Below are 26,704 nucleotides of genomic sequence, written 5' to 3' on the forward strand. Positions count from 1 at the left end.
GCTTTTTCTGAGACTACCTATCAATTTTGTCCTTACTCTATTAGTTGGCAAAATGGGAAGCATTTTTAAGTTTACTAGCTTCCCAAAGGTTTCCTTTATCAATAATAAATTCCATTTGTCTTTATCCTTAATGCAGCATACATTTTCCCTGAAATCATTAAGTAGATCATCGTGTCTAAAAAAGAATTTCCAGGATTTAATCTCAGAGCCATGTAGCAGTCAATTAATCACTGTCTATCCTTTTTCCTCCTCATCTACTACCTTAGACAAATGCACATTCATTCTGAAGATCCATTTCCCCCTAAACCAAAGTGTTCTTGCAGTTAATATAGGAGTTTTAATCTAAAATCCTCAGGTAAGGCTGAATGCACAAAAACAAACAAAACAAACAAACAAAAAACTGGATTGTAAAACAGAGACCATAGACAAGATGAAGATGAAAAGAACTGGTATTTGGATAGTTACTAGAATAGAGAACAGTACCTTAGCTGACTGTGGTGTTGAGAAATTTAGCCAAGCAGGAACAAAGTCATGCTGCGCCATTTAGGTCCAGTGTCTCTTTTCAATAAGGTGAGGCATCCAACCTCATGGCCAGGATCTGAAAATGAGAAAACTGAAATCACTTATTCTTGCAAGAACCTGATATCAAGTAAAGGAATCTGTGATTACTTTAAGGTCTCCCTTTTACAGAAAGACTTGCTCTCTGAGCCTTTCTAGAGTATTCATCAGGCCCCATACATCAGAGAAGTTCTAAACAAACACAACAGTCTGTGAATATATAACCACGAAAAACACAAACAGAAAAGTGGGACACAGACCTGGAAGGCTATATGACAGAAGCTAACAAATTCCTGTGTTATAGCAGAAGAACCTTAAGAATAAACAACTACTTAAAACTATAGATACTTATGAAAAAAAGATTAATCTGCTTCAGGTAACTTCAGGCAAAAGCAGTAGAAAAGATCTTCCTAGAAAAGGAAGATACAATCTCTCAAGAGTTTTTCAATTTAGTTCACATTAATTTCTTCAAACATCAGTTAGAATCAGTTTTCCATTGGTGAGATCCATCCATTGATGTCTCCAGACCACCCATTGATAAGTCTCCAAAATATTGGGTTGGCCAAAAAGTTCATTTGGGTTTTTCCAAAGAGCTCATGGAACGAACTTTTTGGCCAACCCAATACATAAGAAAGCAGTAGATATTTTCCATGATACATATACATACATACACAGCCTTCTTCCAAAGTTAGACACAGGAGAATACTTACCCCAGAGTGTAACCTCTGTGGTCCTGTTTCCTGAACTCCTTGAGTCGGCCAGCTGGATTTCCACAAGGTTCTCTTGTTAAAAGGGTATTTAATTAGGCTGGCCAGCAGCACGCCTTATGATGAAGCACAAAAAAGCCAGGCTCTGTGTGGATCAATCTCTCAGTCCCCTCAATTGCTCATCTTAAACTATCTAGTTCCTGACACGTTTCCAAAGGGGGAAGGGGAAAGGGGAAGGGGGAGGGGAACATAAAAAGTATTTGTTACATTTAAAAAATGGGGGGAAGGGGAAAGAGCTATATCAGTGTTCACCTCATTCAACTTCCTTCAGTGATGGCACTATGATGTTGCTTAAATAGATAATACACGGACATTTGCACACTGAATGCAAACACTGTTCATAACAAGGTCATAGCTTAGAAAGACAGATAGACTTTTGTTTGGGCAAATAATGTCACTGAAGTGATAGATCAAAAATAAAACACTGAAGAGTTATAAAAGATCTTCTGGGTAGTCAACTCTAGTAGCAAAACATCCACATTACAAAGCCCTTAATTTACAAATCTCATTCTTACACAGCTGCTAAAAATTGTGTGCAGGTATGTATTTATATTTCTCTTATCCTTTAAAATCTAAGGACATAAGAAACCTTGTTAAAAAAAACAAATCAGAAAGGAACTTGATATGCTTTTCCCTCTGAAGAATAGCAGCTCTCAAGGCAAATTTCTTGATATAAAGCTCCCAAATGTTTCTTCTATTTCTTTGGTCTTCACTATTTATAAATTCACAGCAAAATTAAAACAAGTAGAAAGACAGGGCTTAGGGAACAGTCATGGAGAAAGTTCCAAAGTGAGGTTTTCTTCTCTTGAGTTTTCTGTATTTCACTCGTTCTGCCCCTTCCTGAAGACTAAATTGAGTTAATGTGAAGTTAATAGGAATCTTCTGCTTCAGTAGAGAATTCACTTTGGATCCATTTCCATCATTATTCCATCATTTTAAAGGCCACAGGAATCTATCACTATAAATGAAAAAACAAAATAGCATATATCACAAGAGGCAAAATTACTATATATAATTGCTAAAATGACACACGGTCAAATGATCGATCTAGGAGACAAAACTCAAGTCCAATTTAGACATTAATATGTTACCACCTATAGCAACAACACAATTGGTTAAAATTTTTTTAAGGATTTTTAAAGGATTTTAGAAAAGTCATCTGAAAAAATATACTTTTTTTATAACCATTTCTCCAATTAGCTCTTAAAGGTAATTCAGAAATGCAAATTACAGTCTTAGATTTTGATTTTCTCTCACATATGGAATGGCTTGCCATAAGCGGTCAAAGAGTCATAACTTACTGGTTTATTACCATAGTCATCAACTACCGAATCATTTAGCAATAACCACAGCTACATGCTTAAAAAGAAGCATGTCACTGCATTTCTCATGTTTTACATATTTTTAGATACCTACTTATCAATTAAGAGACTTAAGCGCTTATGCTCTGACTTAAGATATGCAATAAGAGATGACACAAATATTTCTTTGGCAAATTTCTAACAGTCTTCCAAGGGCTAGGAAGTTTTCTGATATGGGAGAATGCTTGCATCTGAGGGCAATTCTGGTCTACAATGGTAAATTCTACTTTACAGGGACTTCCCTGGTGGCACAGTGGTTAAGAATCCGCCTGCCAATGCAGGGAACATGGGTTTGATCCCTGGGGCTGGGAAGATCCCACATGCCTCGGAGCAACTAAGCCCGTGCACCACAACTACTGAGCCCATGCACTGCGACTACTGAAGCCCGCATGCCTAGAGCCCGTGCTGTGCAACAAGAGAAGCCACGGCACTGAGAAACCAGCACACTACTACGAAGAGTAGCCCCTACGCGCCACAACTAGAGAGAGCCCACACAAAGCAACGAAGACCCAAGGCAGCCAGAATTTTAAAAAAATAAAAAATTAAATTAAAAAAATTCTAGTTTACAGAATATTTCTCATATAATTAACTCATATTTAAGAAATACTAAATTCAGAATAGTAAATACCTCTGGTGAGGAAACAATGGGAAAAAAATCAAAAAAAGGTTACAGAGGGGCTTCAACTGTATCTATAACACATTCATTTGAATGATGGGCATATGACTACTCACTTGTTCTCTACACTTTTTACATATTTACAATACAGACATATACGTGTGCATATCAACCATGCAGAGTATATATATTCCGTCAGCACATATGGAATAGTTTTAAAAACTGACCTTATACTAGTTAAAAGAAGTCTCAATTAGTTCCAAAGAAAAAACAGTCTATGTTCTCTAACCATGCTATGTTAAAAATCAGGAAATAACTTTCTCTTGCAGTTCGAGCTCTCCTTCCCCTTCCTGAAGAAATCCTGTCCAAAGCCATTAGGTGGGGTCAAACACGGTAAAGGCAGCAAAGGGGGAGCTCCAGAGGCCAGAGCAGGGTGCTGGGGCATAACCAGGATGTGAAGGGTGTGCACACAGGGTGCAAGGATAGTGAAATCAGTGTAAAGCAGTCCTGTGCGAGATCTTGGGGCTCACTAGGCAATGTAAGGTGAGTGTCCCAGTACAAGAGTAGCCTAATGCAGAGTATCGGAGCCTCAAGTGGAATGAGGAGGACATCCTGGCAGAGGGACACAGACAAATAGCTTGAGGGCTTCTATGCAGCAAGGTGCCTTGCACACTTGTTACAACTTTGATGTAGTTAGGAAGGAATACATGCAAGGTGATAAATGGAGGTTGGTTATATACTGGGATTTGATCAAAAAGTAAGAAATATTATGGAAAAATGGGAGGTAATTACTTACTGTGAGAGAAATGATACAATGATAAAGAAAATTTCAAAATCCTTAAATAGAATAAAAACCACTATAAATAAATTTGCACTATAACAGCGAGAGCAGTACTTAATACAAATTAAGCTTTAAAAACTAAAAGACTAAAACCAAACTGAACTTTATTACAATGGGAAAAGAGCAATAAAGCAAATCTAAAGAAACAGAAAGGAGAGACACAAAAAAAGGTCAGAAAAAATAGAGATGCTTTTTAAAAACGATAATTCTTTCAAAAAAGATTAATAATAAAGAAACTCAGGTAAAACTGCTTGGGGGAAAATTTTTGAAGAAGATAACACGAAAAAGGGGAAATAAACACAACAGATAAAGAAAAGTCATGAGTAAAATAATATTATGAGCAATTATATGCTAATAAATATGAGAATCTTAAAGTAGATATATTTCTATGAAATGGTAAAACTGGCACAGTAATAAAAAACTTGAATAGATCTGTATACATTAATATTATTATATACACCATGGACACTTAAATATGAATCAGAAAGCTCCCCCTCCAAAAGGGTCCCAGGTGAAGAAGAAAAGTTGAATCTCTGCCTGTAATTTGATCTCTTGGGCAGCAAAGAGGTACCTAGTTAGTGAGCTGGGAGAGGATGGGTTTGTTTTAGCACTTCGGCCCAGGCCTGGAGTTAGAAGCCAGCCTACACAAATTGCTAGTTCAAAGATAATCCCCTTGATATTGGTTCTGTGGTACAGCCTAGAGATTTTGAAAATCAGGACTGACTGCAAGACACACACCGGGGAAAATCAGCTTTTAATATAAATAAATGAAAAGAAGCCAATTCACAAAATATTTAGGAAGAAGTAAAATAAGTATAACTTCGTAACTGATGGGATATGGGGGTAAAGGAGAAATAAAGGTTCATACTCTGATTTCTAGCTTGTGTAACTAGGTAAATGACCATCACATCACTGACTGATATAGGGACTAAATGCTGATTGAATACTGTTCCTTCAGTATAATTCAGGGTTGTTTTTATATATGTCTATACCTGCCGTACCTAGTACATGATGGCAATGTTGCTGCAATTTTTTATGGAAAAATATCAATTTAATCAAGCTTCCTTCTGAAAAAGACATAATTGACAGTTTGTTGTATCCTTTTTTGTTGTAAGAATTCTGGTTTAAACCACAGAGAACCTGAAATTCAAGGCAGGGAGATAAATCATCCATCAGGTTATAAAACTGACAGATCCGAAGGAAAATGCCTCAATTTTAAACATAAAGAGTTCCCCTTTACAAACCCTACTAGGCACATTCCAATCTTCTAATTGATAGACACCATCTTTTCAGTCATTACTCAATCCCAAATTTCTCCAGCAGAGTCCCAATTGAGGCAGTGACTGTAGAGGGAATATTAACTGACGATACTTTGCCACTGGTAGAAAAGTTCTAAAGTTGTTATATACCCCGTAACTACTTACCAACCATCTCCAACATACTAGGACGTCAAGCTATGTAAGACTGTGGTCTGTGCATGTACATGTAGAGTAGTGGTGGGGAGGAGGTGAATGACAAATGGGAAATGAAGAAAGAGGACAGATAAAGGAAAAATATTTGTTTTAGAAGCAAAATACTAAAATGCCAATAATAGTTTTACTAGGATGGTGGAACTATGGACATTGTTTTATCTTCTTAGTCAAATGTTTCTGTAATGAAATTACTTTGATCTGCAAATTTTAATGAAATTTTATAAAGTTCTTTGGTGATGCCTCGGGGCTGTGGCTACTTTTATAGAGCAACTAATTGGAGGAACTTTTGCTTAACTACCAAGAAATTTTGAGAAGGGAAAATACATCACTCAAAACTCTTTTGGGGGGACTTCCCTGCTGAGGCAGTGGTTGAGAATCCGCCTACCAATGCAGGGGACACGGGTTCGAGCCCTGGTCTGGGAAGATCCCACATGCCATGGAGAAATTAAGCCCGTGAGCCACAACTATTGATTCCGCATGCCTAGAGCCTGTGCTCTGCAACAAGAGAAGCCACCGTAATGAGAAGCCCGCGCACTGCAATCAAGAGTAGCCCCTGCTCAATGCAACTAGAGAAAGCCCATGCGCAGCAACGAAGACCCAACGCAGCCAATAAATAAAATAAATAAGAAATAAATAAGAAAAACTTTCTAAACTCTTATAGGGGGAATCAATATTAAAAAAATTTAAATATGAGATGTCAAGTACATGGTCTGCAGCTCACAGAGGTCTGTTCTGGAGAGAGAATTTTGGGAATTATTAGTGTTTGGTAGATGACATTTAAAATCAGAAGAGATGAGATCTAAAGAGACTATAAAGATTTATATAAGAGTTTCCAAATCTTATCTATTCCATTCCTTAGCTCCCATTTTTATCTGTCACTCCAGGTTCCAGTTATTCTTCAACTAAAAAAACTGGTTTCAGAGGCACTACTAGTCTCTTCCACCCTCTACCTCAGCCTCCACTCTTGGCTGCTACATTTCTCTTCCAAAATCCAGGTTCAAATTGTATCATTACCCTGCACAGAAGTTTTCTGGCTTCCTGCCAACTACAAAATAGCATTTAAATTCCTTGATCTGATAGTCAAGAAATAAGCCTTTCCCCACAAGTAAACTCCCTCTCTGAAATCCTCAAGGTACCTTAATTATGACTTCTAGTGCACTTAACACTTGGTCCTTCCAGACAGTTATAAATATTGACTCTAATTCCCAGCAGGCCCCAAACCTGTTGCTTCTGAAAATCTTGCCTTGCCCTTCTGTGGAACTCACACAGCATCTAGCATGATGCCTTGCACGCAGTAAGGATACAAAGGTTTAATTAATTAATTTTTATAAATTATGATAAAGCAAAAATGCACAGAAATTGGAACCCTCATACATTCCTGGTAGAAATACAAAATGGTGCAGATGCTGTGGAAAAGTCATTCCTCAAAAAGTTAAACACAGAGTTAGCATATGATCTAATATTTCTATTCCTAGGTACACAGCCAAGAAAAATGAAAATACATATCCACACAAAAACTTGTACGTGAATGTTCACAGCAGCTTCATTCACAATAGCCACAAGAAGCAACACAAATGCCCATTAACAGATGAATAGATAAACAAAATGTGGTATATCCATATAACAGAATATTGTTTAGCTATAAAAAAGGAATGAAGTACTGATACATGCTACAAGGATGAACCCTGAAAGCATTGTTAAGTGAAAGATGCCAAATATACAAAATAACACATATTACATGATTCCATTTATATGAAATAGCCATTTCAAAGAGACAGAGAACAGATTAGTAGTTACCAGGGGTTGGGGGGAGGGAGTGTGACTGCTTAATGCATTTGAGGTTTATGTTTGGGGTGATGAAAAAAGTTCTGGAACTTGACAGTGATGATGGCTGCAAAACATTGTGAGTGTACTTAATGAAATCAAACTGTACACTTTAAAATGGTTACAATGGTAAATCTTATGTGTATTTTGCCACAATTAAAAACAGTATTGGGACTTCCCTGGTGGCACAGTGGGTAAGACTCCGTGCTCCCAATGCTGGGGGCCTAGGTTTGATCCCTGGTCTGGGAACTAGATCCTACATGCTGCAACTAAGAGTTGGCATGCAACAACTAAGGAGCCCGCCTGCCACAACTAAGACCCAGCACAACCAAATAAATAAATAAATAAATATTAAAAAAAAAAAACAAACCCATATTATTATAAAGCAGTCATTAACAGAAATAGTCAATATTACATATAAAAATGCTCTACATGATCCATTCATTTTCAGGTTTTATCAAAGTGCTTTTGCTCTCTCCCTGCATATGCGTATCAGAACCACCTGTTTGAATACGTGATCTAACCATTCATTCATAAACATCTGTCAAATATTTTCACTTTACAAATCCTATGACTTCCTAGCTATTCCACATATGCCTGGCAATCTACAAGCTACTTCGCAGCATGATCCAATTTTATACCTTGTAATTAAGCTGCTAGAGAGGATGTCCCTGCTAGGGACCCTATCTCAATCTCCTCTACTTCAGGCTCCCATTACCACTCCACATGTGTTCATGATCTCATTAACTCATTTTCTCTACAGTCCAATGGTGTCACCATCTACTACTCCTGGTAACTCCAACCTCTATCTACACTGGTTTCACTCAATAAAAAAAAAAATACACCAACTCCTCTTACTTAAAACACCTTTCTCGAATCTCAATATCCCTCTAGGTAGTTAAATTCATTTCCCTTCAGTCTTAACAAAACTTGCAGAGAGCAGTGTACTCCTAGTGTCTTCATTTTCTCCCTCCCCCATTTACTTCTCCATCCATAGCGAATTTAATTTCCTCCCACAACTCCAAAGAACACTGATCTGTCCTTTTAATTCCAAAATTTGACGGCTAACTCCCAGTTTCTTTACCTCTAAAATGAAAGTTGTGCTACTTCACAGGTTGAAGATTAATAAACCAACAAATATAAAAACAAGCACATTACTTTTTTATTGATTCTTAAGTAAAGAGTGGATGAAACTAAATACAAAGTCAGATGAGTTAGTCCTATTCTGGGAGAATTCTTAATTAAAACACTGATTTGTGCAACTCCTAACATATATTTTACCCTTCCTTCCTTCCTCCCACTGACACTAAATTAGCCCTCCATTTCAGAGATTAACAACAAGAAAAAGCTGAGGCAGGCTCTAAAATGTTAAGGGACTTAACCAAGGTAACACATCTAATAAACAGCTGGGTGAGGCCTGGAACATAAGTTATCTAACTTCACTGCTTTCTGAATTACACTGTGGTTTTTACTCTCCAAGTCATTAAATGATTCTGATAGTTAGAAAATGAGAACAAATTCCTTAAAATCTTATGAAGCAAGAAACTAAAGAGGGATGTTAATTTACACACATCCTTTTTTTTTGGCCTTTCTTTTTTTATTTGTTTAGTTGTGTTAGCCAAGACTGGCTGGCTTCCAGGTAAAACTGAAAGACTTGAAAATTAAACCTTTTTGTGCTAAGGAAAAAGAAGCACATAATAAAATGTGGCTGCTAAGTATATGGTTCCTGATCTTAACAAAACTGCAATCTCATGTCCTTAGCCATGACAATACCTTAAAGAACATGACCATAAATCCAACTCCATCATAGCGAAAAATAATTCAGAACACCTACTGCTGAGCCATGAAGTCCCAAGGACCTGTCATATCCACAGGTAACTAAGGGAAAGAATGCAAAGAAGCCACAAGAGGTTCTTTCTGCAAAAACGTTATCAGGCTTATACCACCTGATCTTGGCTAAAAGGGGTAAGTGGACAGAGTTTTAAAGGAACTTCCCTACCTTTTACTTCCATATGCTCACTTCTCTGAAACTGATTTGCATAAGAAGGCACCTGTGGTCAAGACATCATGTTAATTCTTTCCCATCCTCTTTCCCAGGGATGGTTCATAAGTGCCCTTCTCCTTCTCACCCATCTTACTATGGTGTGCTACCCCAAGTGGATTAAGAAGAAAAATCAGAAGTCTTTAGATTCATGTTGGAGTATTCTCACTGTAGAATGAGGTGACAGGAGTGATGACATTTTTAACAACCTCACTTCTTGGTCCCCTTACTAATATTAAAGAATGCTTCTGTAAGCAAGTATGATGAGAGCACAGAGGGCGTGGGTAAGGTATAGAGCATCATTTTACCTAGGTGACAGAATCACAGCAATGTACCTGGTAAAGCATTTTGGGAAATATCAATTTATTGTGAAGCTCAGCAAGGATTCATTCACTTGTGCCTAGCTGCATTAAGAATGTGTCCCAGTATAAATACAGATGATTCACTTTGTTGTACAGCAACAACTGGCACAACAGTGTAAAGCAATTATATTCCAATAAAGAGCTTTAAAATGTGTGTGTGTGGGGGGGGGGGGGGATGTGTCCCAGTTACATGCTTTGCACGATTCCAAGTTGTTGAGGGTGAAAAGGTCCCAAAAATTTACTTCTAAGAGATCAACATTACATCTTTGAATAAAAGCAACATATAAAGTTTGAAAACATGATAAGGAACATACTAAACATATGTTGGGGATTTACCTTACATTTTGTTGAATAGTTATTCAAGACATGAAGAAACGTTTTAATTAACTTTTGCTGAAAGGTTTGATACTATAAATCTATATTCATGTGTGTCCTGTCATACATCAGTATTTCACTACACATTTACTCATTCCTACCATATACTTATTTGATTAATTTACAAAGACTCTAAGAGTTCTACCTCTTAAAAAAAAGTTCCTAGGAAAATAAACTGCACTTTTTTAAAATATATGGAAATTCTTTTTTTTTTCTTTTTAAAGCTATTATTTATTTATGTATTGGCTGTGTTGGATCTTCATTGCTGCGTGGGCTTTCTCTAGTTGCAGCAAGCAGGGGCTACTCTTCATTGCAGTGATGTGCTTCTCATTGCAGTGGCTTCTCTTGTTTCAGAGCACAGGCTCTAGGTGCACAGGCTCAGTAGTTGTGGCGCACGGGCTTAGCTGCTCTGCGGCATGTGGGATGCTCCCAAACCAGGGATTGAACCCATGTCCCTTGCATTGGCAAGCGGATTCTTAACCACTGTGCCACCAGGGAAGTCCCATAAATTGCACTCTTAACACAACACCTACAACTACCTATTAGATAATACAAATGTTCCTGAAATGCAATCTAGGATATAACAGCCTAAACTTGTAAACAGCAAAATAAGTAAATAAATAATTTTTAAAAAATTCTTTCAATTCAAATAATTTCTCCCTCTTAGATGTGGACATGCCATTTTAATTCTGTCAAAGCATAACCTTCAACCATGAAATGAAATTTCTATTCTATCTATATTATATACAACAACTCAAAAGTTACCTTTATAATACCACAAGGTTTGGCTCTTATTTTTTTTTGGCACACGGGCTTAGTTGCTCCACGGCATGTGGGATCTTCCTGGAGTTGGGATCAAACCTGCGACCTCTGCATTGGCAGGTGGATTCTTAACCACTGCGCCACCTAGGAAGCCCTGGCTCTTATATTTTTAATAACCTGTGGGAAAATTCAAAAATATGCAGTGTCTAATTTTTAGCCAATCTTGTTTAATTTTGGCTCCATAAAAAAAGTGCCTTTAAATACAAGGTTAATAGATATAATTTAGTCATTTAATAAGCCTTCTTTGATAAAGGCTTCTGGCATATCTACTAGAAAGTGAGAAATTTAATGACTGGGTAACATCATCTCACAGATGAGGTAGTTTACAACCTGTGTATACCACAGAATTGGAAAAGGATGTAACTTAGTTCTCAGCTAATAGATCATAAAAATAAGTTTTGATGATGGGTTGATTTTTGGTAAATAACTCTAAAAGGATTCAAAGAATTGAGTGTCACTAACGTAACAAACCATATATAACATTTTTGGAACTTATATCCATAAAAGTGAAAATCAGGAAGTGACCTGATGTTGAACTGTTTTCATTCTGTTAAGTAACATTTTCCTACAGCAATGATCACCTACAATTTATTTTTAACTGTCTCCCATTGAACCAAGGCAGAAAGAACACTGTCTTGCATAGTAGGTACTCAATAAATATGTGCTGAATGAATGCATAAATAAATGAAGGAATTACTGACTAATAGGTAGTATATCTTCAACTTCACAAGGTAATGCCATATTTTTAAAGTAAATTTATTTATTTATTTATTTATTTATTTATTTTATTGGCTGTGTTGGGTCTTTTTTTGCTGTGTGCGGGCTTTCTTTAGTTGCGGTGAGTGGGGGCTACTCTTCGTTGTGGTGCGCAGGCTCCTGGTTGCCATGGCTTCTCTTGTTGCGGAGCACAGGCTCTAGGTGCGTGGGGCTACAGTAGCTGCAGCACATGGGCTCAATAGTTGTGGCATACGAGCTTAGCTGCTCTGCGGCGCGTGGGATCTTCCTGGAGCAGGGATCAAACCCGTGTCCCCTGCATTGGCAGGCGGATTCTTAACCACCGCACCACCTAGGAAGCCCGGTAATGCCATATTGCTTTCCAATCAGGTCACCAGTGTACACCACCAGCAGTGGTTATTTTTAGATTTCCATCTGCTCCACACCCTCACAAAGTCAGGTACAGCCAGCCTGGCAGTTATTCTTTGCTCTTCTGGTGGGTATAAAATGATGACTTACTGCAGTCTTTGCATCATTTAATCTATGTATCATCTCTTTGTGTTTCACTTTTTTGGTAAAATATCTATTCTTATCATTTTTTTTAATTCTTTTGGTAGCTGATCTTTTTCTCATCTGAAGTAAGAGAATACAATAGACTCCAATCCTCTGATTACAATGTTGCACATATCTTTCCCAATTTCAAGGATTTTTTTTTTTAAGCTCTTCACTGGAGTATAATTGCTTTACACTGTTGTGCCAGTTTCCTCTGTACAACAAAGTGAATCAGCTGTATTTATATCATGGATTTTTTTTAAAAACATTTTTAATATTAACTTATTTATTTAGGCTGCACCAGATCTTAGTTGTGGTATGTGGGATCTTTAGTTGCAGCATGTGCATGTCTTAGTTGCAGCATGCATGCAGGATCTAGTTCCCCAAACAGGGATTGAACTGGGGCCACCTGCACTGGGAGCATGGTGTCCTACCTATTGGATCACTAGGGAAGTCCCCATGGTTTGGGGTTTTTTTTTTTCATGAACACAGGTTCTTACTTCAAATGTAGTTAATATACCTGAAACTAACACAACATTGTAAATCAACTATACTCCAATAACATTTTTTTTTTTTAAAGCTGAAAAAAAGGGTGGCAAAGCTGTAGATCATTTCCTTTATGATCTTTTTTTCTGGCCATGCCATGCAGCATGTGGTATCTTAGTTCCTTGACCAGGGACCGAACCCATGTCCCCTGCAGCAGAAGCACAGAGTCTTAACCACTGGACTGCCAGGGAATGATGTATACTTTTGCATCTAATGTATAAAAGCCTTTCTTCTCCAAGGTTCAAAGAATTAACCTATATTATCTTCTTAGTTTTATAGTTTTGCCTTTCACATTTAAGACATCAATCAGTTGGAACTGATTTGTATCTGGTATGAGGTTCAGGTCCAACTTCATCTTTTACCATGTAACTAATTGTCCCAAACCATTCTTTCTCCACGGATTTATAAAGCCAGCTCAGGGAGTTCCTTGGTGTCCTAGTGGTTAGGATTCCGGGCTTTCACTGCTGTGGCCCAGGTGCAACCCTTGGTTGGGAGAGAGAGTGTAATTGCACCCCCGCCCCCCACAGGCCAGATCAATTATAAATTGTTTCTATATATGTATGGGTCTGTTTCCAGACTTCTGTTCCATTGGTCTATTTGTCTATTCCTACACTATAACCACGTATATCTTAACTAAATTATGGCTTTATAATAACATTTTGATATATAGTACAGCAAGGCCTCCCCACAAACATATACCTTAAAGGCCTTGGCTATCTTGGCACTCTGCTGTTTCACATAAAATTTAAAAGAAGCATGTCGAATTGGGGACAGGAGGCTGTTATGACATTGCTTGGAATACCAATGAATCAATCTAGATCAACAGGAGAACATTTTTATGATAAATCTCCTAAATCATGAGCATGGGCAACAGTCCTACTTAGGTATTTTTAACATCATCAAATAAAGTTTAAAATTTTTCTCTCTAAAGACCTTACATATCTTTTTTTGTAAACCTATTCCTATATACTCTACATTTTTTATGCAATTATGTTATATTTCCTTTAAATGATAATACTGTTTACGATTGGTATAAATCATACCAAGCCATTTTGCTAAACTCTTAGGAATTCTGCTAATTTGTAGATTCCACAAATAATGAGCAAGAAACACTTTTTCAACTTGTTAACTTTTCAGTGCCTATCAGACATCTAAGTGGAGATGCTAAGTAGGCAGCCAGATATGAATCTACAGTTCATGGTAGAGGTATACACTGGAAATAGAAATTTCATTTAAATCCACAGACCTAGATGAGATCACCAGAGAAGTGAACACAGACAGAGAGGAACTTTGAAGAGAGTGTGGGGAAGCTAAGCAGCAGAAATGTATTTCAAGAAAGCAGGAATGATCAGTTGCATCAAAGGCCACTAAATGAGATGGAAGAATTAAAACTAACCACTGGATTTAGCAACATGGAAGTTCTTAGTGACCATTTTGGATAGGGGCAGTAGTGAGAGCCTGATTTGGGTGGGTTTAAAGGGGAGGAATTGTAGACTGAAAGCACAGAAAATTCTTCTGAGGAGTGTTGCTACAGCACCAAGAAATGAGGTAGTGGCTGGAAGATGTGTGATGAAAAAAAAGAAGTGTTTTTGGTACACTGATGGGAAATGACCCAGTAAAGAAGAAAAACCTGAAGCAGCTGATGATGCAGAAAACTGTTGAAACAATGTTCCTGAGGAGGTGAAGAGGAGAGGAATCTGATGCATCGGCAGACATCAGCCTTCAGTAGGTTTGCAAAGGCTTCATTTATGGTGACAGCTGGGAAGGCAGAGTACCTGATTACTACTGCAGTGAGAGCTTAGAATGTCTATTCTGATTGCTTTTACCTTCTCAATAAAGTAGAAAGTCTTCAACTAAGTGTGACAATGGGTAGATGAGGGAAGGTGGAGTTACAGGTTTGAGAAGAGTTAGGGTATAAACTAGGAGCTGCAGAGTGAATGAAAAAGGAGATGTCGTAGCTTCCCAGCAAAATAAGGACCCACACGTATAAGTTATCATGAATTTAAAGTGAGACCAGTCTGAGGAGTTCTGTAGTTTAAATTACCCAGTCCATCATTATAACTCCCTCAATTCTGGCTCTTCTCTCCATGAACTGTACCCAATTTCCAAAACTCCCACCTCAGTCAAATCCAACCATTGCTTATGCTGTTTATCACCCATAAAGCTGACTGTGGTTGTAAAATATTCAAAACCATGCTTTTAAACATTTTAGTTCTCCACAACAAACAACCCTGACCAATATACTTTTTTTTTTAATTGGAATATAATTGCTTTACACTCTTGTACCAGTTCCAATATACTCTTAAAAGTCAGTAACTTATGAACCACCACCCTCAATGGTTTACACTGTTTACATGTTCCTGGGCCAATCCTATCTTAAAACCCTTCTCCTGGTTTCCATGATACTACAACATTAGACCAGCAGTTTGCAGACTTGGACTGCATCAACTATAAAGTTTCAAAATATGTTTCAAGGGCTGATGATACAGATTGGCATTTTTAAAAAATTAATTATTTATTGGCTGTGTTGGGTCTTCGTTGCTGCGGGCAGGCTTTCTCTAGTTGCAGCGAGCGGGGGCCACTCTTCATTGCAGTGTGTGGGCTTAGTGCAGTGGCTTCTCTTGTTGCATAGCATGGGCCTAGGTGCAGGGGTTTCAGCAGTTGCAGCACGTGGGCTCAGTAGTTGTGGTGCATGGGCTTAGTTGCTCCGTGGCATGTGGGATCTTCCCAGATCGGGGCTCGAATCTGTGTTCCCTGCATTGGCAGGCAGATTCTTAATTGCACCACCAGGGAAGTCCCAGGTTGGCAATTTTATTTGGAAATGCAGAACATTAAAAAAATCCTAATACTATCATTTCATAAAAGGCAATAACACCATAAAAAAAATCTCGGGAAAAAGGACAACTCAAGAAGGAAGGAAGGAAGAAAGGAAGGAAGGAAGGAAGGGAGAGGGGAAAGTTGGCATCCTTACACTGATAATATTCACAAAGGGCTGCTGTAATCTTTGTCAGGGAGCAGAATGAGTGGCAACCACTGCATCACGATATCCTGGTCTTCTCCCTACCCTTGATTACCTTTTTTCTGACTCTTTTGCTCTATAAATATAATAGCTACCTAAAAGCTTTGATGCAGCACTTGTTTCTTTGGAATCTCTTCACCATCTTATTCATTTTCAAGTCTTCAGTTCTCACCTCTGAGTGGGTGACTTAAATAAATTTCTACTTCATGAAGCGTTATATCACGCACATATCTATGCTCAAGCATCCATCACAATGCATTATATTTACTCGTTTACATATTTATTTCCCCTATGCTTGGTAGGAATTAATAGCAAATGAGGTAATCTCTTAGTACAGACAGGATGACCATTAAACAATGATTTCTTTAAGAGATGTTGACAACTCCATCAATTAGTATCTCCTTTAAGAGTTCTTAAGAGCTCTCCTTGAACATTCCTTAACCTGTAGAGTCCACGACTATTAACTTTTCATACCTTCAGATATTCACTGGCCCTAAAATTTCCTTTTCCAAATCTCATGATTTGAAAAGAATACTTAGTTTTATATGTCTATCACTCTCACTTCCTCTAAAGGGCTGAGGAGTCTATACTCATTTCCTAACTGCACGTCATTTTCCCTCCCAAGTCCTCAATAAGGAGAATTCCAGGGTTATTGGTGCCTTCCTTAGTTTATTTTTAATCTGCACATTGATACTTCATCACAGAAAAGAGACCAAAGTCAGATCCTACCTTGTTATTTATTTTAATTTCTTGAGACTAATTCGTACCTAAGAACTTCTAAAGGCCATGAAATTTGAGCATGTCTTTCAATAAACCAAAAGCAGATAAAATACACCTTTAAGATTTCTTCCATTACGTTTCTGTCTAAGAAAATACTTAATATTACCTCTGAATTACTCATAAACTCATACTTTTAAAACCTGAGTAAAATTATGAGATACTATTTCACATCCACCAAATTGGCAAAAACAAATCCTGAAACTATCAAGTGCTGATAAAAACATAAACCAACAAGGAATTCTCATATATTGCTGGTGTGAGTGTAAACTTGTGCAACCACCCTGGAAAACAGTTTGACAAATACAAAGTTGAAGCTGTGAAACCTCTATGACCCACCAATCTTAATCACACATGAAGTAAGACAAAACATGCAGGAAATGTTTGCTACAGGACTGTATGTAGTACACAAAAAACTAAATTACTTAAATATCCACCAATAGACTGATTAAATTGTGATATATGTGTACAATGCTGTACAGCAGGAAATGATATTAAAGATATGTACAAGCAAAATGGATGACTCACAAAGTAGAATAAACAAGTTGTAAAAATTAAAAACTACATGCTACCATACAAGATTTTAAAAAATGAATAACAATATTAGTTTTGGGATATAGTCATATAAAGCAAAATTACTTAAAAATGCAAGAGAATTATCAATACTGAATTCAGGATGAAAGACACAAAGACATGCAATCAAAAAGGAATATATAAAGGGCTTCAATTCTGCATACTGATTTAAGGGCAGATCAATGGAGCAGAACCAAGATCCAGAAATAAACCTAGTATGGCCAACTGATTTTCAACAAAGAAACCAAAATACTACAATGGGGGAAAATAGTCTTTCTTCTCCAAAAATGGTGCCATGATCAATGGATGTCCACTAGCAACAACAATGACTGTGGACCATATCTTACTCCACACACAAAAATTAACTCCAAGTGGATCAAAGGCCTAAAAGTAAACACAGGAATGATTTCAGGTTAGGCACTGATAAACTGGACGTCATCATCAAAATTAAAAACATCTGTGCTTCAAAGGATACCATCAAGAAAGTAAAAGGACACTCCAGACTGAGAGAAAAGATTTGTAAATCATACATCTGACAAGGGAGCTATATTCAAAATAAAATCACAATGAGATATCACCTCACACGTGTTAGAATAGCTATTGTCAAGAAGACAAGAAATAAGTACTGGCGAGGATGTGAAGAAAAGGGAACCCTTGTGCACTGCTGGTGTGACTGTAAATTGGTGCAGACACTATGGAAAACAATATGGAGGTTTCTCAAAAATTTTTAAATAGAATTACCATATGATCTAGCAATTCTACTTCTGGGTGTTTATCCAAATGAAAGGAAAACACTAACTTGAAAAGATATATGCACTCCCATGTTCACTGAAACATTTTTATAATAGACAAGATATGAAACAACCTAAGTGTCCACTGATAGATAAATGGATAAAGAAAATGTGGTGTGTATGTACACACACACACAATGAAATATTATTCAGCCATAAGAAAGAATGAATTCTTGCCATTTGCAATAATATGGATGAACTGTGAGGATACTATGCTAAGTGAAATAAAACAGAAAGACAAATACTGTATGATCTCACTTATATGTGGAATCTAAAAGAACACCAAGCTCATATACAGAGAACAGACTGGTGACTGCCAGAGGTGGGGTGGGGTGGGCCAAATCGGTGAAGGGGGTCAAAAGATACAAACTTCCAGTTACAAAATAAATAACCTATGGGGAGGTAAGGTGTAGCATGGTGACTACAGTTAATTACACTGTAATGCATATGTGAAAATTGCTGAGAGATCTTAAAAGTTCTCATCACAAGGAAAAAAATTTCTGTAACTACACGGTGGCAAATGTTAACTAGACTTATTGTGCTGATTATTTTGCAATATACACTATAATTATCAAATTATTATCATATACACCTAAAACTAATAAAATGTATGTTGATTACACCTCAGAACAAACAAATAAAAACAAAAAACCTCTACAACTCAAGAATAAAAGGACAGCTAACCCAATTAAAAAGTGGGCAGGGCTTCCTAGGTGGCTCAGTGGTTAAGAATCTGCCTGCCAATGTAGGGGACATGGGTTTGATCCCTGCTCCAGGAAGATCTCACATGCCATGGAGCAACTAAGCACGTGTGCCACACAACTATTGAGCCTGTGTGCCACAACTACTGAAGCTCATGCACCTAGAGCCCATGCTCCACAACAAGAGAAGCCACAGCAATTAGGAGCCTGTGCACCACAATTAAGAGTAGCCCCCGCTTGCAGCAACTAGACAAAGCCCGTGTGCAGCAACGAAGACCCAACAAAGCCAACAAATAAATTAATTAATTAATTTAAAAAAAAAGTGGGCAAAGGAATAGACCTTTCTCTCGAGATACACAAGAGACCAACAGTACAGGAAAAGATGCTTAACATCATTAGCCATGAGGGAAATGCAAGTCAAAACCACAATAATATACCATTTCACACTAACTAGGATGGTTATAATCAAAAGGCAGACAATAACAGGTGTTGCTGAGGATGTGGAGAAAATGTAAGCATCATACATTGCTGGTGGAAATGCATAATGATGGAGTCACTTCAGAAAAATTTCTTAAAGAGTTAAACAGAGTTACCATATGACCCCGTGATTTCACTCCTAGAAAGATCCAAGAAAGATGTAAACATATACCCACACAAACACTTGAACATTAATGTTCATAGCAGCATTTAAAAAAAAAAAATTATTTATTTGGCTGTGCCAGGTCTTAGTTGCAGCTTGTGGGATCTTTAGTTGTGGCATGTGGGCTCTTAGTTGTGGCATGAGGGATCTAGTTCCCTGACCAGGGATCAAACCTGGGTCTCCTGCATTGGGAGCGCAAAGTCTTAACCACTGGGAAGTCCCAGCAGCATTATTAATAACAGCTGTGGGACTTCCCTGGTGGCTAAGTGGTTAAGAATCTGCCTGCCAATGCAGGGGACATGGGTTCGAGCCCTGGTTGGGGAACATCCCACATGCCAAGAAGCAACTAAGCCCATGCACCACAACTACTGAGCTCATGTGCTGCAACTACTGAAGCCCGCGCGCCTAAAGCCCATGCTCCGCAACATGAGAAGCCACCACGATGAGAAGCCCACACACCACAATGCTGATTGCCACAACTAGAGAAAGCCCACGTGCAGCAACGAAGACCCAATGCAGTTAAAAATAAAATTTAAAAAAAAAAAGAAAAAAAAGTTAAAAAACAAACCAGCTGCAAAGAGGTAATAACCCAAATGCCCATCAACTGATGAATGGAAAAACAAAATGTGGTATACCATACAACAGAATGTTATACAGCAAAAAAAAAAAAAGAAAAAAAGAAATATTGAAACATACTACAACATATATGAACAGTAAAAACACTGTGCTAAGTGAAGGAAACCAAACACAAAAGACCACATACTGTATTAATTCTATTTATATGTAATGTCCAGAATAGGCAAATCCACAGAGACAGAAAGATTAGTGACTGCCAAGGGCTGCGTGCTAATGGTTATGGAATTTCTTTTTGGGGTGACGAAAAATGTTCCAAAACTAGGTAGTAGCAATGGTTGTACCACTCTGTGAATATACTTAAAACACACACACACACACACACACACACACATTAAATTGTACTTGCAAAGTGGGTGAATTTTATGTTATGTAAATTCTATCTCAATACAGCTGTCTTTAAAAAAACCAGGCCAATGACTGATAAGAAACCAGAAACTCAGTACAAAGTAGCACCACCCAAATTAGTTTCTTGTTGCAAGGGGAGAAGACTTACTGTTTAATATATGACTCAGCTACCATCACCTTAATCCAAGGATCAACTTTATCATTACTAAAGTAAGTCATCAGGTATTACGTGCTTTATGACATGATGCAAAATGGGATAGAGCTATGATGTATTCTCGCCAAAATGTTTAGATACAAATCCATCAAGCTTTTAGCTGTGAACTTCAGAGAAAAATACATGAAAGAAAGGAACTAAGTGATACCACAAGAACGCAACTGTACAAAAGCATTTCTCAGGACAACCAGTCCAGACTCAAAGTTAGTGTCACTGAAAAATAAGAACTAAGCTAGATTAAAGAGACATAAAGAAATTAAACAAACTGGGATTGATTTGTTTGTTTGTTTATTTACTGCTGAGAGGCTTGCAGGATCTTAGTTACCAGATCAGGGCTTGAGTCCGGACCACGGAGGGAAAGTGCTGAGTCCTAATCACTGGACAGCCAGAGAATTCCCTAAACAAAGTGTTACATGAGAAAAGGTCCTGGTTCAGGTACTATCAATAGTTTGGATAGCCAGCGATAAAAAACATTTTTGGGGATCACCTGAGGAAATTTAAATAATAGCACCTGCATACTAGAGAAAATGAACATGGACTGCGGGCATCACCGAGTAAAAAAAGCCAAGTTGTAAATTGATCTTATTTTAGTAAAACAGAAATAAAAACCTACATATATGTGCTTAGAGAAAGATCTGGGGGGAAAATGCACCAAAAGTTGTTAACAGTAGTGTTTTATGAATGACAGGAATGTCAAGTTTTTATTTTTGCATGTCTGTATACTCTAATATTCTACACACAGCACACAGTTTTTGTAATAATAAAAGAATTATTTAAAGACAGAATTACATGGGGAGTGTTAATAAACTAACTGTGTCCAGGCCTTACCCTAGATATATTTTAAAAAGTTGAGAACTACTGTTTTTAAGAATTGGAAGTGGATAAAAGGGAAAATTCTTATCTAAGTTTATCTTTAAAAAAGATATTCATGGAGCTTTTTTACTTCATGAGTTAGGAGACCAATCTAAATAGAGGCAGTAACTACATCTTTAGAAGGAGCAAATTATATTAGTCAATTTTATAAATCCGGGTCCTTGGTTGAAAAAAAGAAACTCTATTTAGGTAGATTAAACAGAAAAGGAAATTTATCAGCAGGATATTGGGAGTTCAAAAAAATGAATGATTTGGCAAACCTATAAAAATCAAGTAAAGCTAAGCAGTCAAAACCACCAACTGAGGTCACGCCACAGGAAGAGTATCTCAGGAAACTGCCCCCTAGCTAGCTTTGTCACTGCCACCAGCCAACAGAATTAACTCTAAACAGTCCTTGTGCCTTTGTAACTCCCTGACTCCAGATTCAAGTCACCAATCTAGTGTATTTGATTTGCTCAGCTTGGGTCACAGCTCCCAGAGGTGTGGGACAGAAACTCTATATGTGCATGCATACAAGTTACAAGTTACAAATCCTTTCCAGCTTCCTCTTCCATTAATATTCACAGAAAGGCAATATTGGAACAAGGTTAAAATGGTAAACAGACAAAAAAAAAAACCAACAAAGGACAACTTTAAAGCCCAATTAGTAGAATGTCCAACACAGGAATCTTGCCAGTCTTCCCATCAGTAATAAACTTATTGTGCCTTCTTCTGATTCATTTTTCAAAAAACATTTCCTGAAAGTAACTTTACAAAGTATAAAATTTTTAAAGACTAAAATTTATAACCTTTCTCAGGTAGCTAGCTCCTTTCCAATATTTTGTCATTCAAAGGTCACAAGCACCTGCTGCAACCATTCCTATACACTATCCCACTAACAGAAATGGAATTTACTTAAATCACAACAGTTTCAAATAAGCACAGTATGTTACGAAAGTACATTTATCACCTGATGCAATCTGACATTAAATTCTGGCTGTAAGATTCAGATAATAAAGTGGATTAGATTCATGAAAAGTATCTGAAACTATAAGGTTTTAGAAGCAGGAAAAAAGTTTTTTATAGCATTTGCTTCAAAAGTCACTATGATTGGGACTTTCCTGGTGGTCCAGTGGTAAGGAATCCGTCCCACAATGCAGGAGACAAGCATTTGATCCCTGGTCAGGCAACTAAGCCCGAACCATGACTACTAAAGCCTGCATGCTGCTAACTACAAAGCCCATGTGCTCTGGAGCCCGCGCACTACAGCTAGAGAGAAGCCCGTGCACCGCCATGAAAGTTCCTGCATGCCACAACTAAGACCCGATGCAGCTAAATAAATAAATAAACAAACAAATAAAATGTTACTATAAATAACATGCTTTAAAAAGCCACTATTATCTGGGAATTCCCTGGCTGTTCAGTAGTTAGGACTCCATGCTCTCAACGCAGAGGGCATGGGTTCAATCCCTGGTTAGGGAATTAACATCCCAGAAGCCTCATGGCGTGCCCCCCCCCCCCCCAAAAAGGCACTATATCAACTGCACTACAAACAAGCCATTCAAATAGTGATAACTTTTGGACTTCTCTGGTGGCGCAGTGGTTAAGAATCCTCCTGCCAATGCAGGGGACATGGGTTCGATCCCTGCTCCAGAAAGATCCCACATGCCACTGAGCAACTAAGCCCGTGTGCCCCAACTACTGAGCCTGTGTTCTAGAGACTGAGAGCCACAACTACTGAGCCCGAGTGCCACAACAAGAAGCCACCACAATGAGAAGCCCGCACACCACAACCAGAGAAAGCCCATGCACAGCAACAAAGACCCAATACAGCCAAAAATAAAAATTAAAAAAAAAAAAAAAAAAAAAGAGGGCTTCCCTGAGAGTCTGCCTGCCAATGCCAGGGATCCGGGTTCAATCCCTGGTCCGGGAGGATCCCACATGCCGAGCAACAACTAAGCCCATTCGCCACAACTACTGAGCCTGCACTCCAGAGCCCGAGAGCCACAACCAATGGGCCTACATTCCACAACTACTGAAGCCTGAGCGCCTAGAGCCTATGCTTTGCAACTAAGAGGCCACTGCAGTGAGAAGCCCAAGCTCCACAACTAAGACCCAATGCAGCTGAAACAAACAAAAAAACACAAACAAAAATATCTGCAGCTACATTGACTCTGAAAGGCTTCAATTTCCTATGAATAGGCTACTTGTCACATTTAAGAAACTATACAGTCTTCTATAATTGGGAGATTTAATAACAGTGCCTATTTTTTTTTTTTTTTGGCACACGGGCTTAGTTGCTCCGTGGCATGTGGGATCCTCCTGGAGCTGGGACCGAAACCGTGACCTCTGCATTGGCAGGCGGACTCCCAACCACTGCGCCACCTAGGAAGCCCCAACAGTGCCTATTATATCACAAAACACGTTGTACTTGAAGCTCATTTTACTTACAAGCATATCTAAAAATCTCTTCTCAAGAATAAATTTTGCTTCTAACCCAAACATTACTTTTCAGTTAGAAGAGCAGACTCTGGATCTAGTTGGCTCTGCCATGTACTAGCTGTGTGACTCTGGACAAGTCATTTCACCTCTTTTTGCTTCAAACCATTGTCTGTAATTTGGAGACTGCAGGAAAGTTGATGATTAAAGGAGTGAATATATGCAAAGTATTAAGAATAGTGCCTGGTTGTTTTTCCCAGGAAAATAAAAAAAAAAGAAGTGTTTGGTCTATAGTGAGTATTCCATAAGTGTTAAGAATAAAATGTTTAATAGTTGGGGGGTGGGCGGGATAAACAATAGGAAAAAAAATGCAGTTTTGAGAAGAGAAATTTTCAGATCAAATAGGCTGAGGAAACTATTCACTAGTAACCAAAACAAGAAAACAAAACCACTACGAATCCAGAATACTTAGCTCAATTTTATAATACAATAAATATATACTAGGTAGAAAAAAAAAAGGACAGAAAACAAACTACCTCAAAAAGTTAACACCAAATTGGGCACAGGATCAAACCACACACTCCATTTTACAAGCATATTGAAGGAGAGTAAATAACTCACACAATTACGCTATGCTGCTCAACAAAGAAATTGCAAGAAATGATACAGATGAGAATCACTAAACTAACCAGAAAAAAAAACCCTGCCAATTTACAGGAAATCAGGAAAATCTAGAATGCGGGAAACTGCAGGACAAATGACCTGGTTTTTTTCAACAAAGTGCAAGGAAAAAAACACAGAGGAAACATACAAACTAACAGGCTTGAATGAGTATCAGTCAACTACAGTGCGTGGGACCTGGATCCTGATTCAAATAAACGAGAGAAATCAACAGAAAATACCTAGAAAAGGAAAAACAAAACCCCAAAAAGTCCACGTGCAACAATCTGTTCAGATTTCACAGAATTTCACTCAACTGGTAAAAGGATATTATTCACCGAAGACGATTTCAAACAATTTACCTGACAATTATGAAGTGCTGACAATGGTCAGGAATTGTATTAAGAACTCTACAAATATTATTTCATTTGCTTACCACAAAAACCCTATGAGAAGGTATTATTATCCCCATTTAACAGAGAAAGTAACAGGCAGAAATCTTACCTAAAACTCCACCAAGGTCTCAAAGCTGTAAGTGACAATGCAGAGATTCAAACCCAGGCTATAAAGTTGGTGCCCTTAATTACCATACCATGCCATCTCTCTACCATGATGTGGTAAAAACCCAGCTTTGGAATCAGAGAAAGCTGTCTCAGTCCCCACCTCTCACTATGTTATATAAACCACTTAACTTCTTGGACCCTCTGTACACCCACCTGTAGAAGGGTTAATATCAAGTATTTTAAACAAGTGTTTAAGGAATAACGATTCGACTCTGTTAAAAGCCTCTAGCTTATGAAGCCCACAATAAATGGTCGCCACTACCCTTCCACCATACCTGGTAAGACTAATTAACAAGCAGAGTTAATAATTCATAAACACATAGCTGGAACACTGGAACAGCTCTACCTTTTAATTAACTAACCAAAGAATCCCCAAACCAACTTTTCAACATACTTGTAAACTTCAAGGATAGCAGTAATTCAGAAGAGAACTTTTTATATAATGAAATTTAAACATATAATCAGCAGAAACAAGAGTTTGCAATATAAACTACAGCCAAATTTAAATTAATGCATTTTCTCCTAAAACAAAACAACATGAAACACACCTTATCCCACACAAATAGACCTGCTGTTCAGAAAAGTACACTAAAACTTTGTTCATGTTGGTGATCCTCTCTAGTCTGACATCTGATTAATACCGGGTGAAGCAGTTTTATAGAAAAGGAAGGTAAGCTTAATGAGTATGTTAAAAAATCGACTCCTTTAAGACAGATAGTTTTCTGTGTTGCTAGCCTGTGCATATTTTTGTGCTTATCTATTAAACTACTAAGTTCTTGGGTGGCAGGAATGTTTTATAGTCATCTAGGTATTCCTATCCTTAACAGTCCTGAACAACAGGACAACAGTATAGCATTTCTTAAAAGAAACTTTCTTAAAAGAACGATTGAATCATTTTGTCTGAAAAATGAAAAATACTTTGTCCAACAGATCAATTAAAGGCTGATTATTATTATTATTTGTTTTTTAAAAATATTATTTATTTATTTTTGACCTCACTGTGCAGCAGGAGGGATCTTAGCTCCCCAACCAGGGATCCAACCCAGGCTCCCCGCAGTGGAAGCAAAGAGTCTTAACCACTGCACCACCAGGGAAGACCCAAAGGCTGATTATTTGCTTTAGTAAAGAAAAATAACTATTAGACCCCTTTAAATATTTGCCTAGTATATTTGAAATTACCTATAAAAATTCAATTTACATAACACTAGCAGCATTTTACCCTGTTAAGATATACCTATGGACAAAAAAAGTTCAGCTCATCTCACTGAACTATTTTTCAAGTTTGACTGTAGCCAGTTTTGTTTTGAGCAGAATTCAGGTGGGAAATAAAAATCAGAGTTTGATTTTGAAGTGACCTAGACAGCTAGCTCTCAGCAGAACCACGTATGAAATTGCAGACAATGGCAACTACAGTCAGTTATGAAGTAGTATGTTTTCCATGTATCACCTAGATTTCCCACAGCACCTGAATTATGTGAAAAACCATAAATACACACATCAAAATTTGCCTTTTCCATGAAGTACTTTTTCAGTTGGGATACTTAAAAAATTTTGTGTCTCATCTTTCCAATAGTCTTATTTTTATTTTCATGGTTAAAGGTAGCAACCATACTGGTTAAGCACAGTGACTTGGAAACAGACTG

The 26,704-nt window shown here is 37.7% G+C and overlaps 1 protein-coding gene across 7 annotated transcripts in view; it reads right to left on the reverse strand.

The window, feature by feature from the left end:
• GPBP1L1 (GC-rich promoter binding protein 1 like 1) overlaps positions 1 to 26,704 on the reverse strand; it is a 58,061-nt gene that overhangs the window by 28,286 nt on the left and 3,071 nt on the right. For all 7 annotated transcript variants that reach the window (XM_057709387.1, XM_057709378.1, XM_057709413.1 and 4 more), the window contains exons 2-3: positions 1,269 to 2,283; positions 484 to 598 (exon numbers count right to left, since the gene is read on the reverse strand). In XM_057709387.1, the coding sequence (XP_057565370.1) occupies positions 484 to 543 (60 nt within the window). In that variant the 5' untranslated portion in view covers positions 544 to 598; positions 1,269 to 2,283. The remainder of the gene's footprint in view (positions 1 to 483; positions 599 to 1,268; positions 2,284 to 26,704) is intronic.

Source organism: Hippopotamus amphibius, chromosome 1, assembly GCF_030028045.1.
Source record: "Hippopotamus amphibius kiboko isolate mHipAmp2 chromosome 1, mHipAmp2.hap2, whole genome shotgun sequence".
Lineage (NCBI taxonomy): Eukaryota > Metazoa > Chordata > Mammalia > Artiodactyla > Hippopotamidae > Hippopotamus > Hippopotamus amphibius.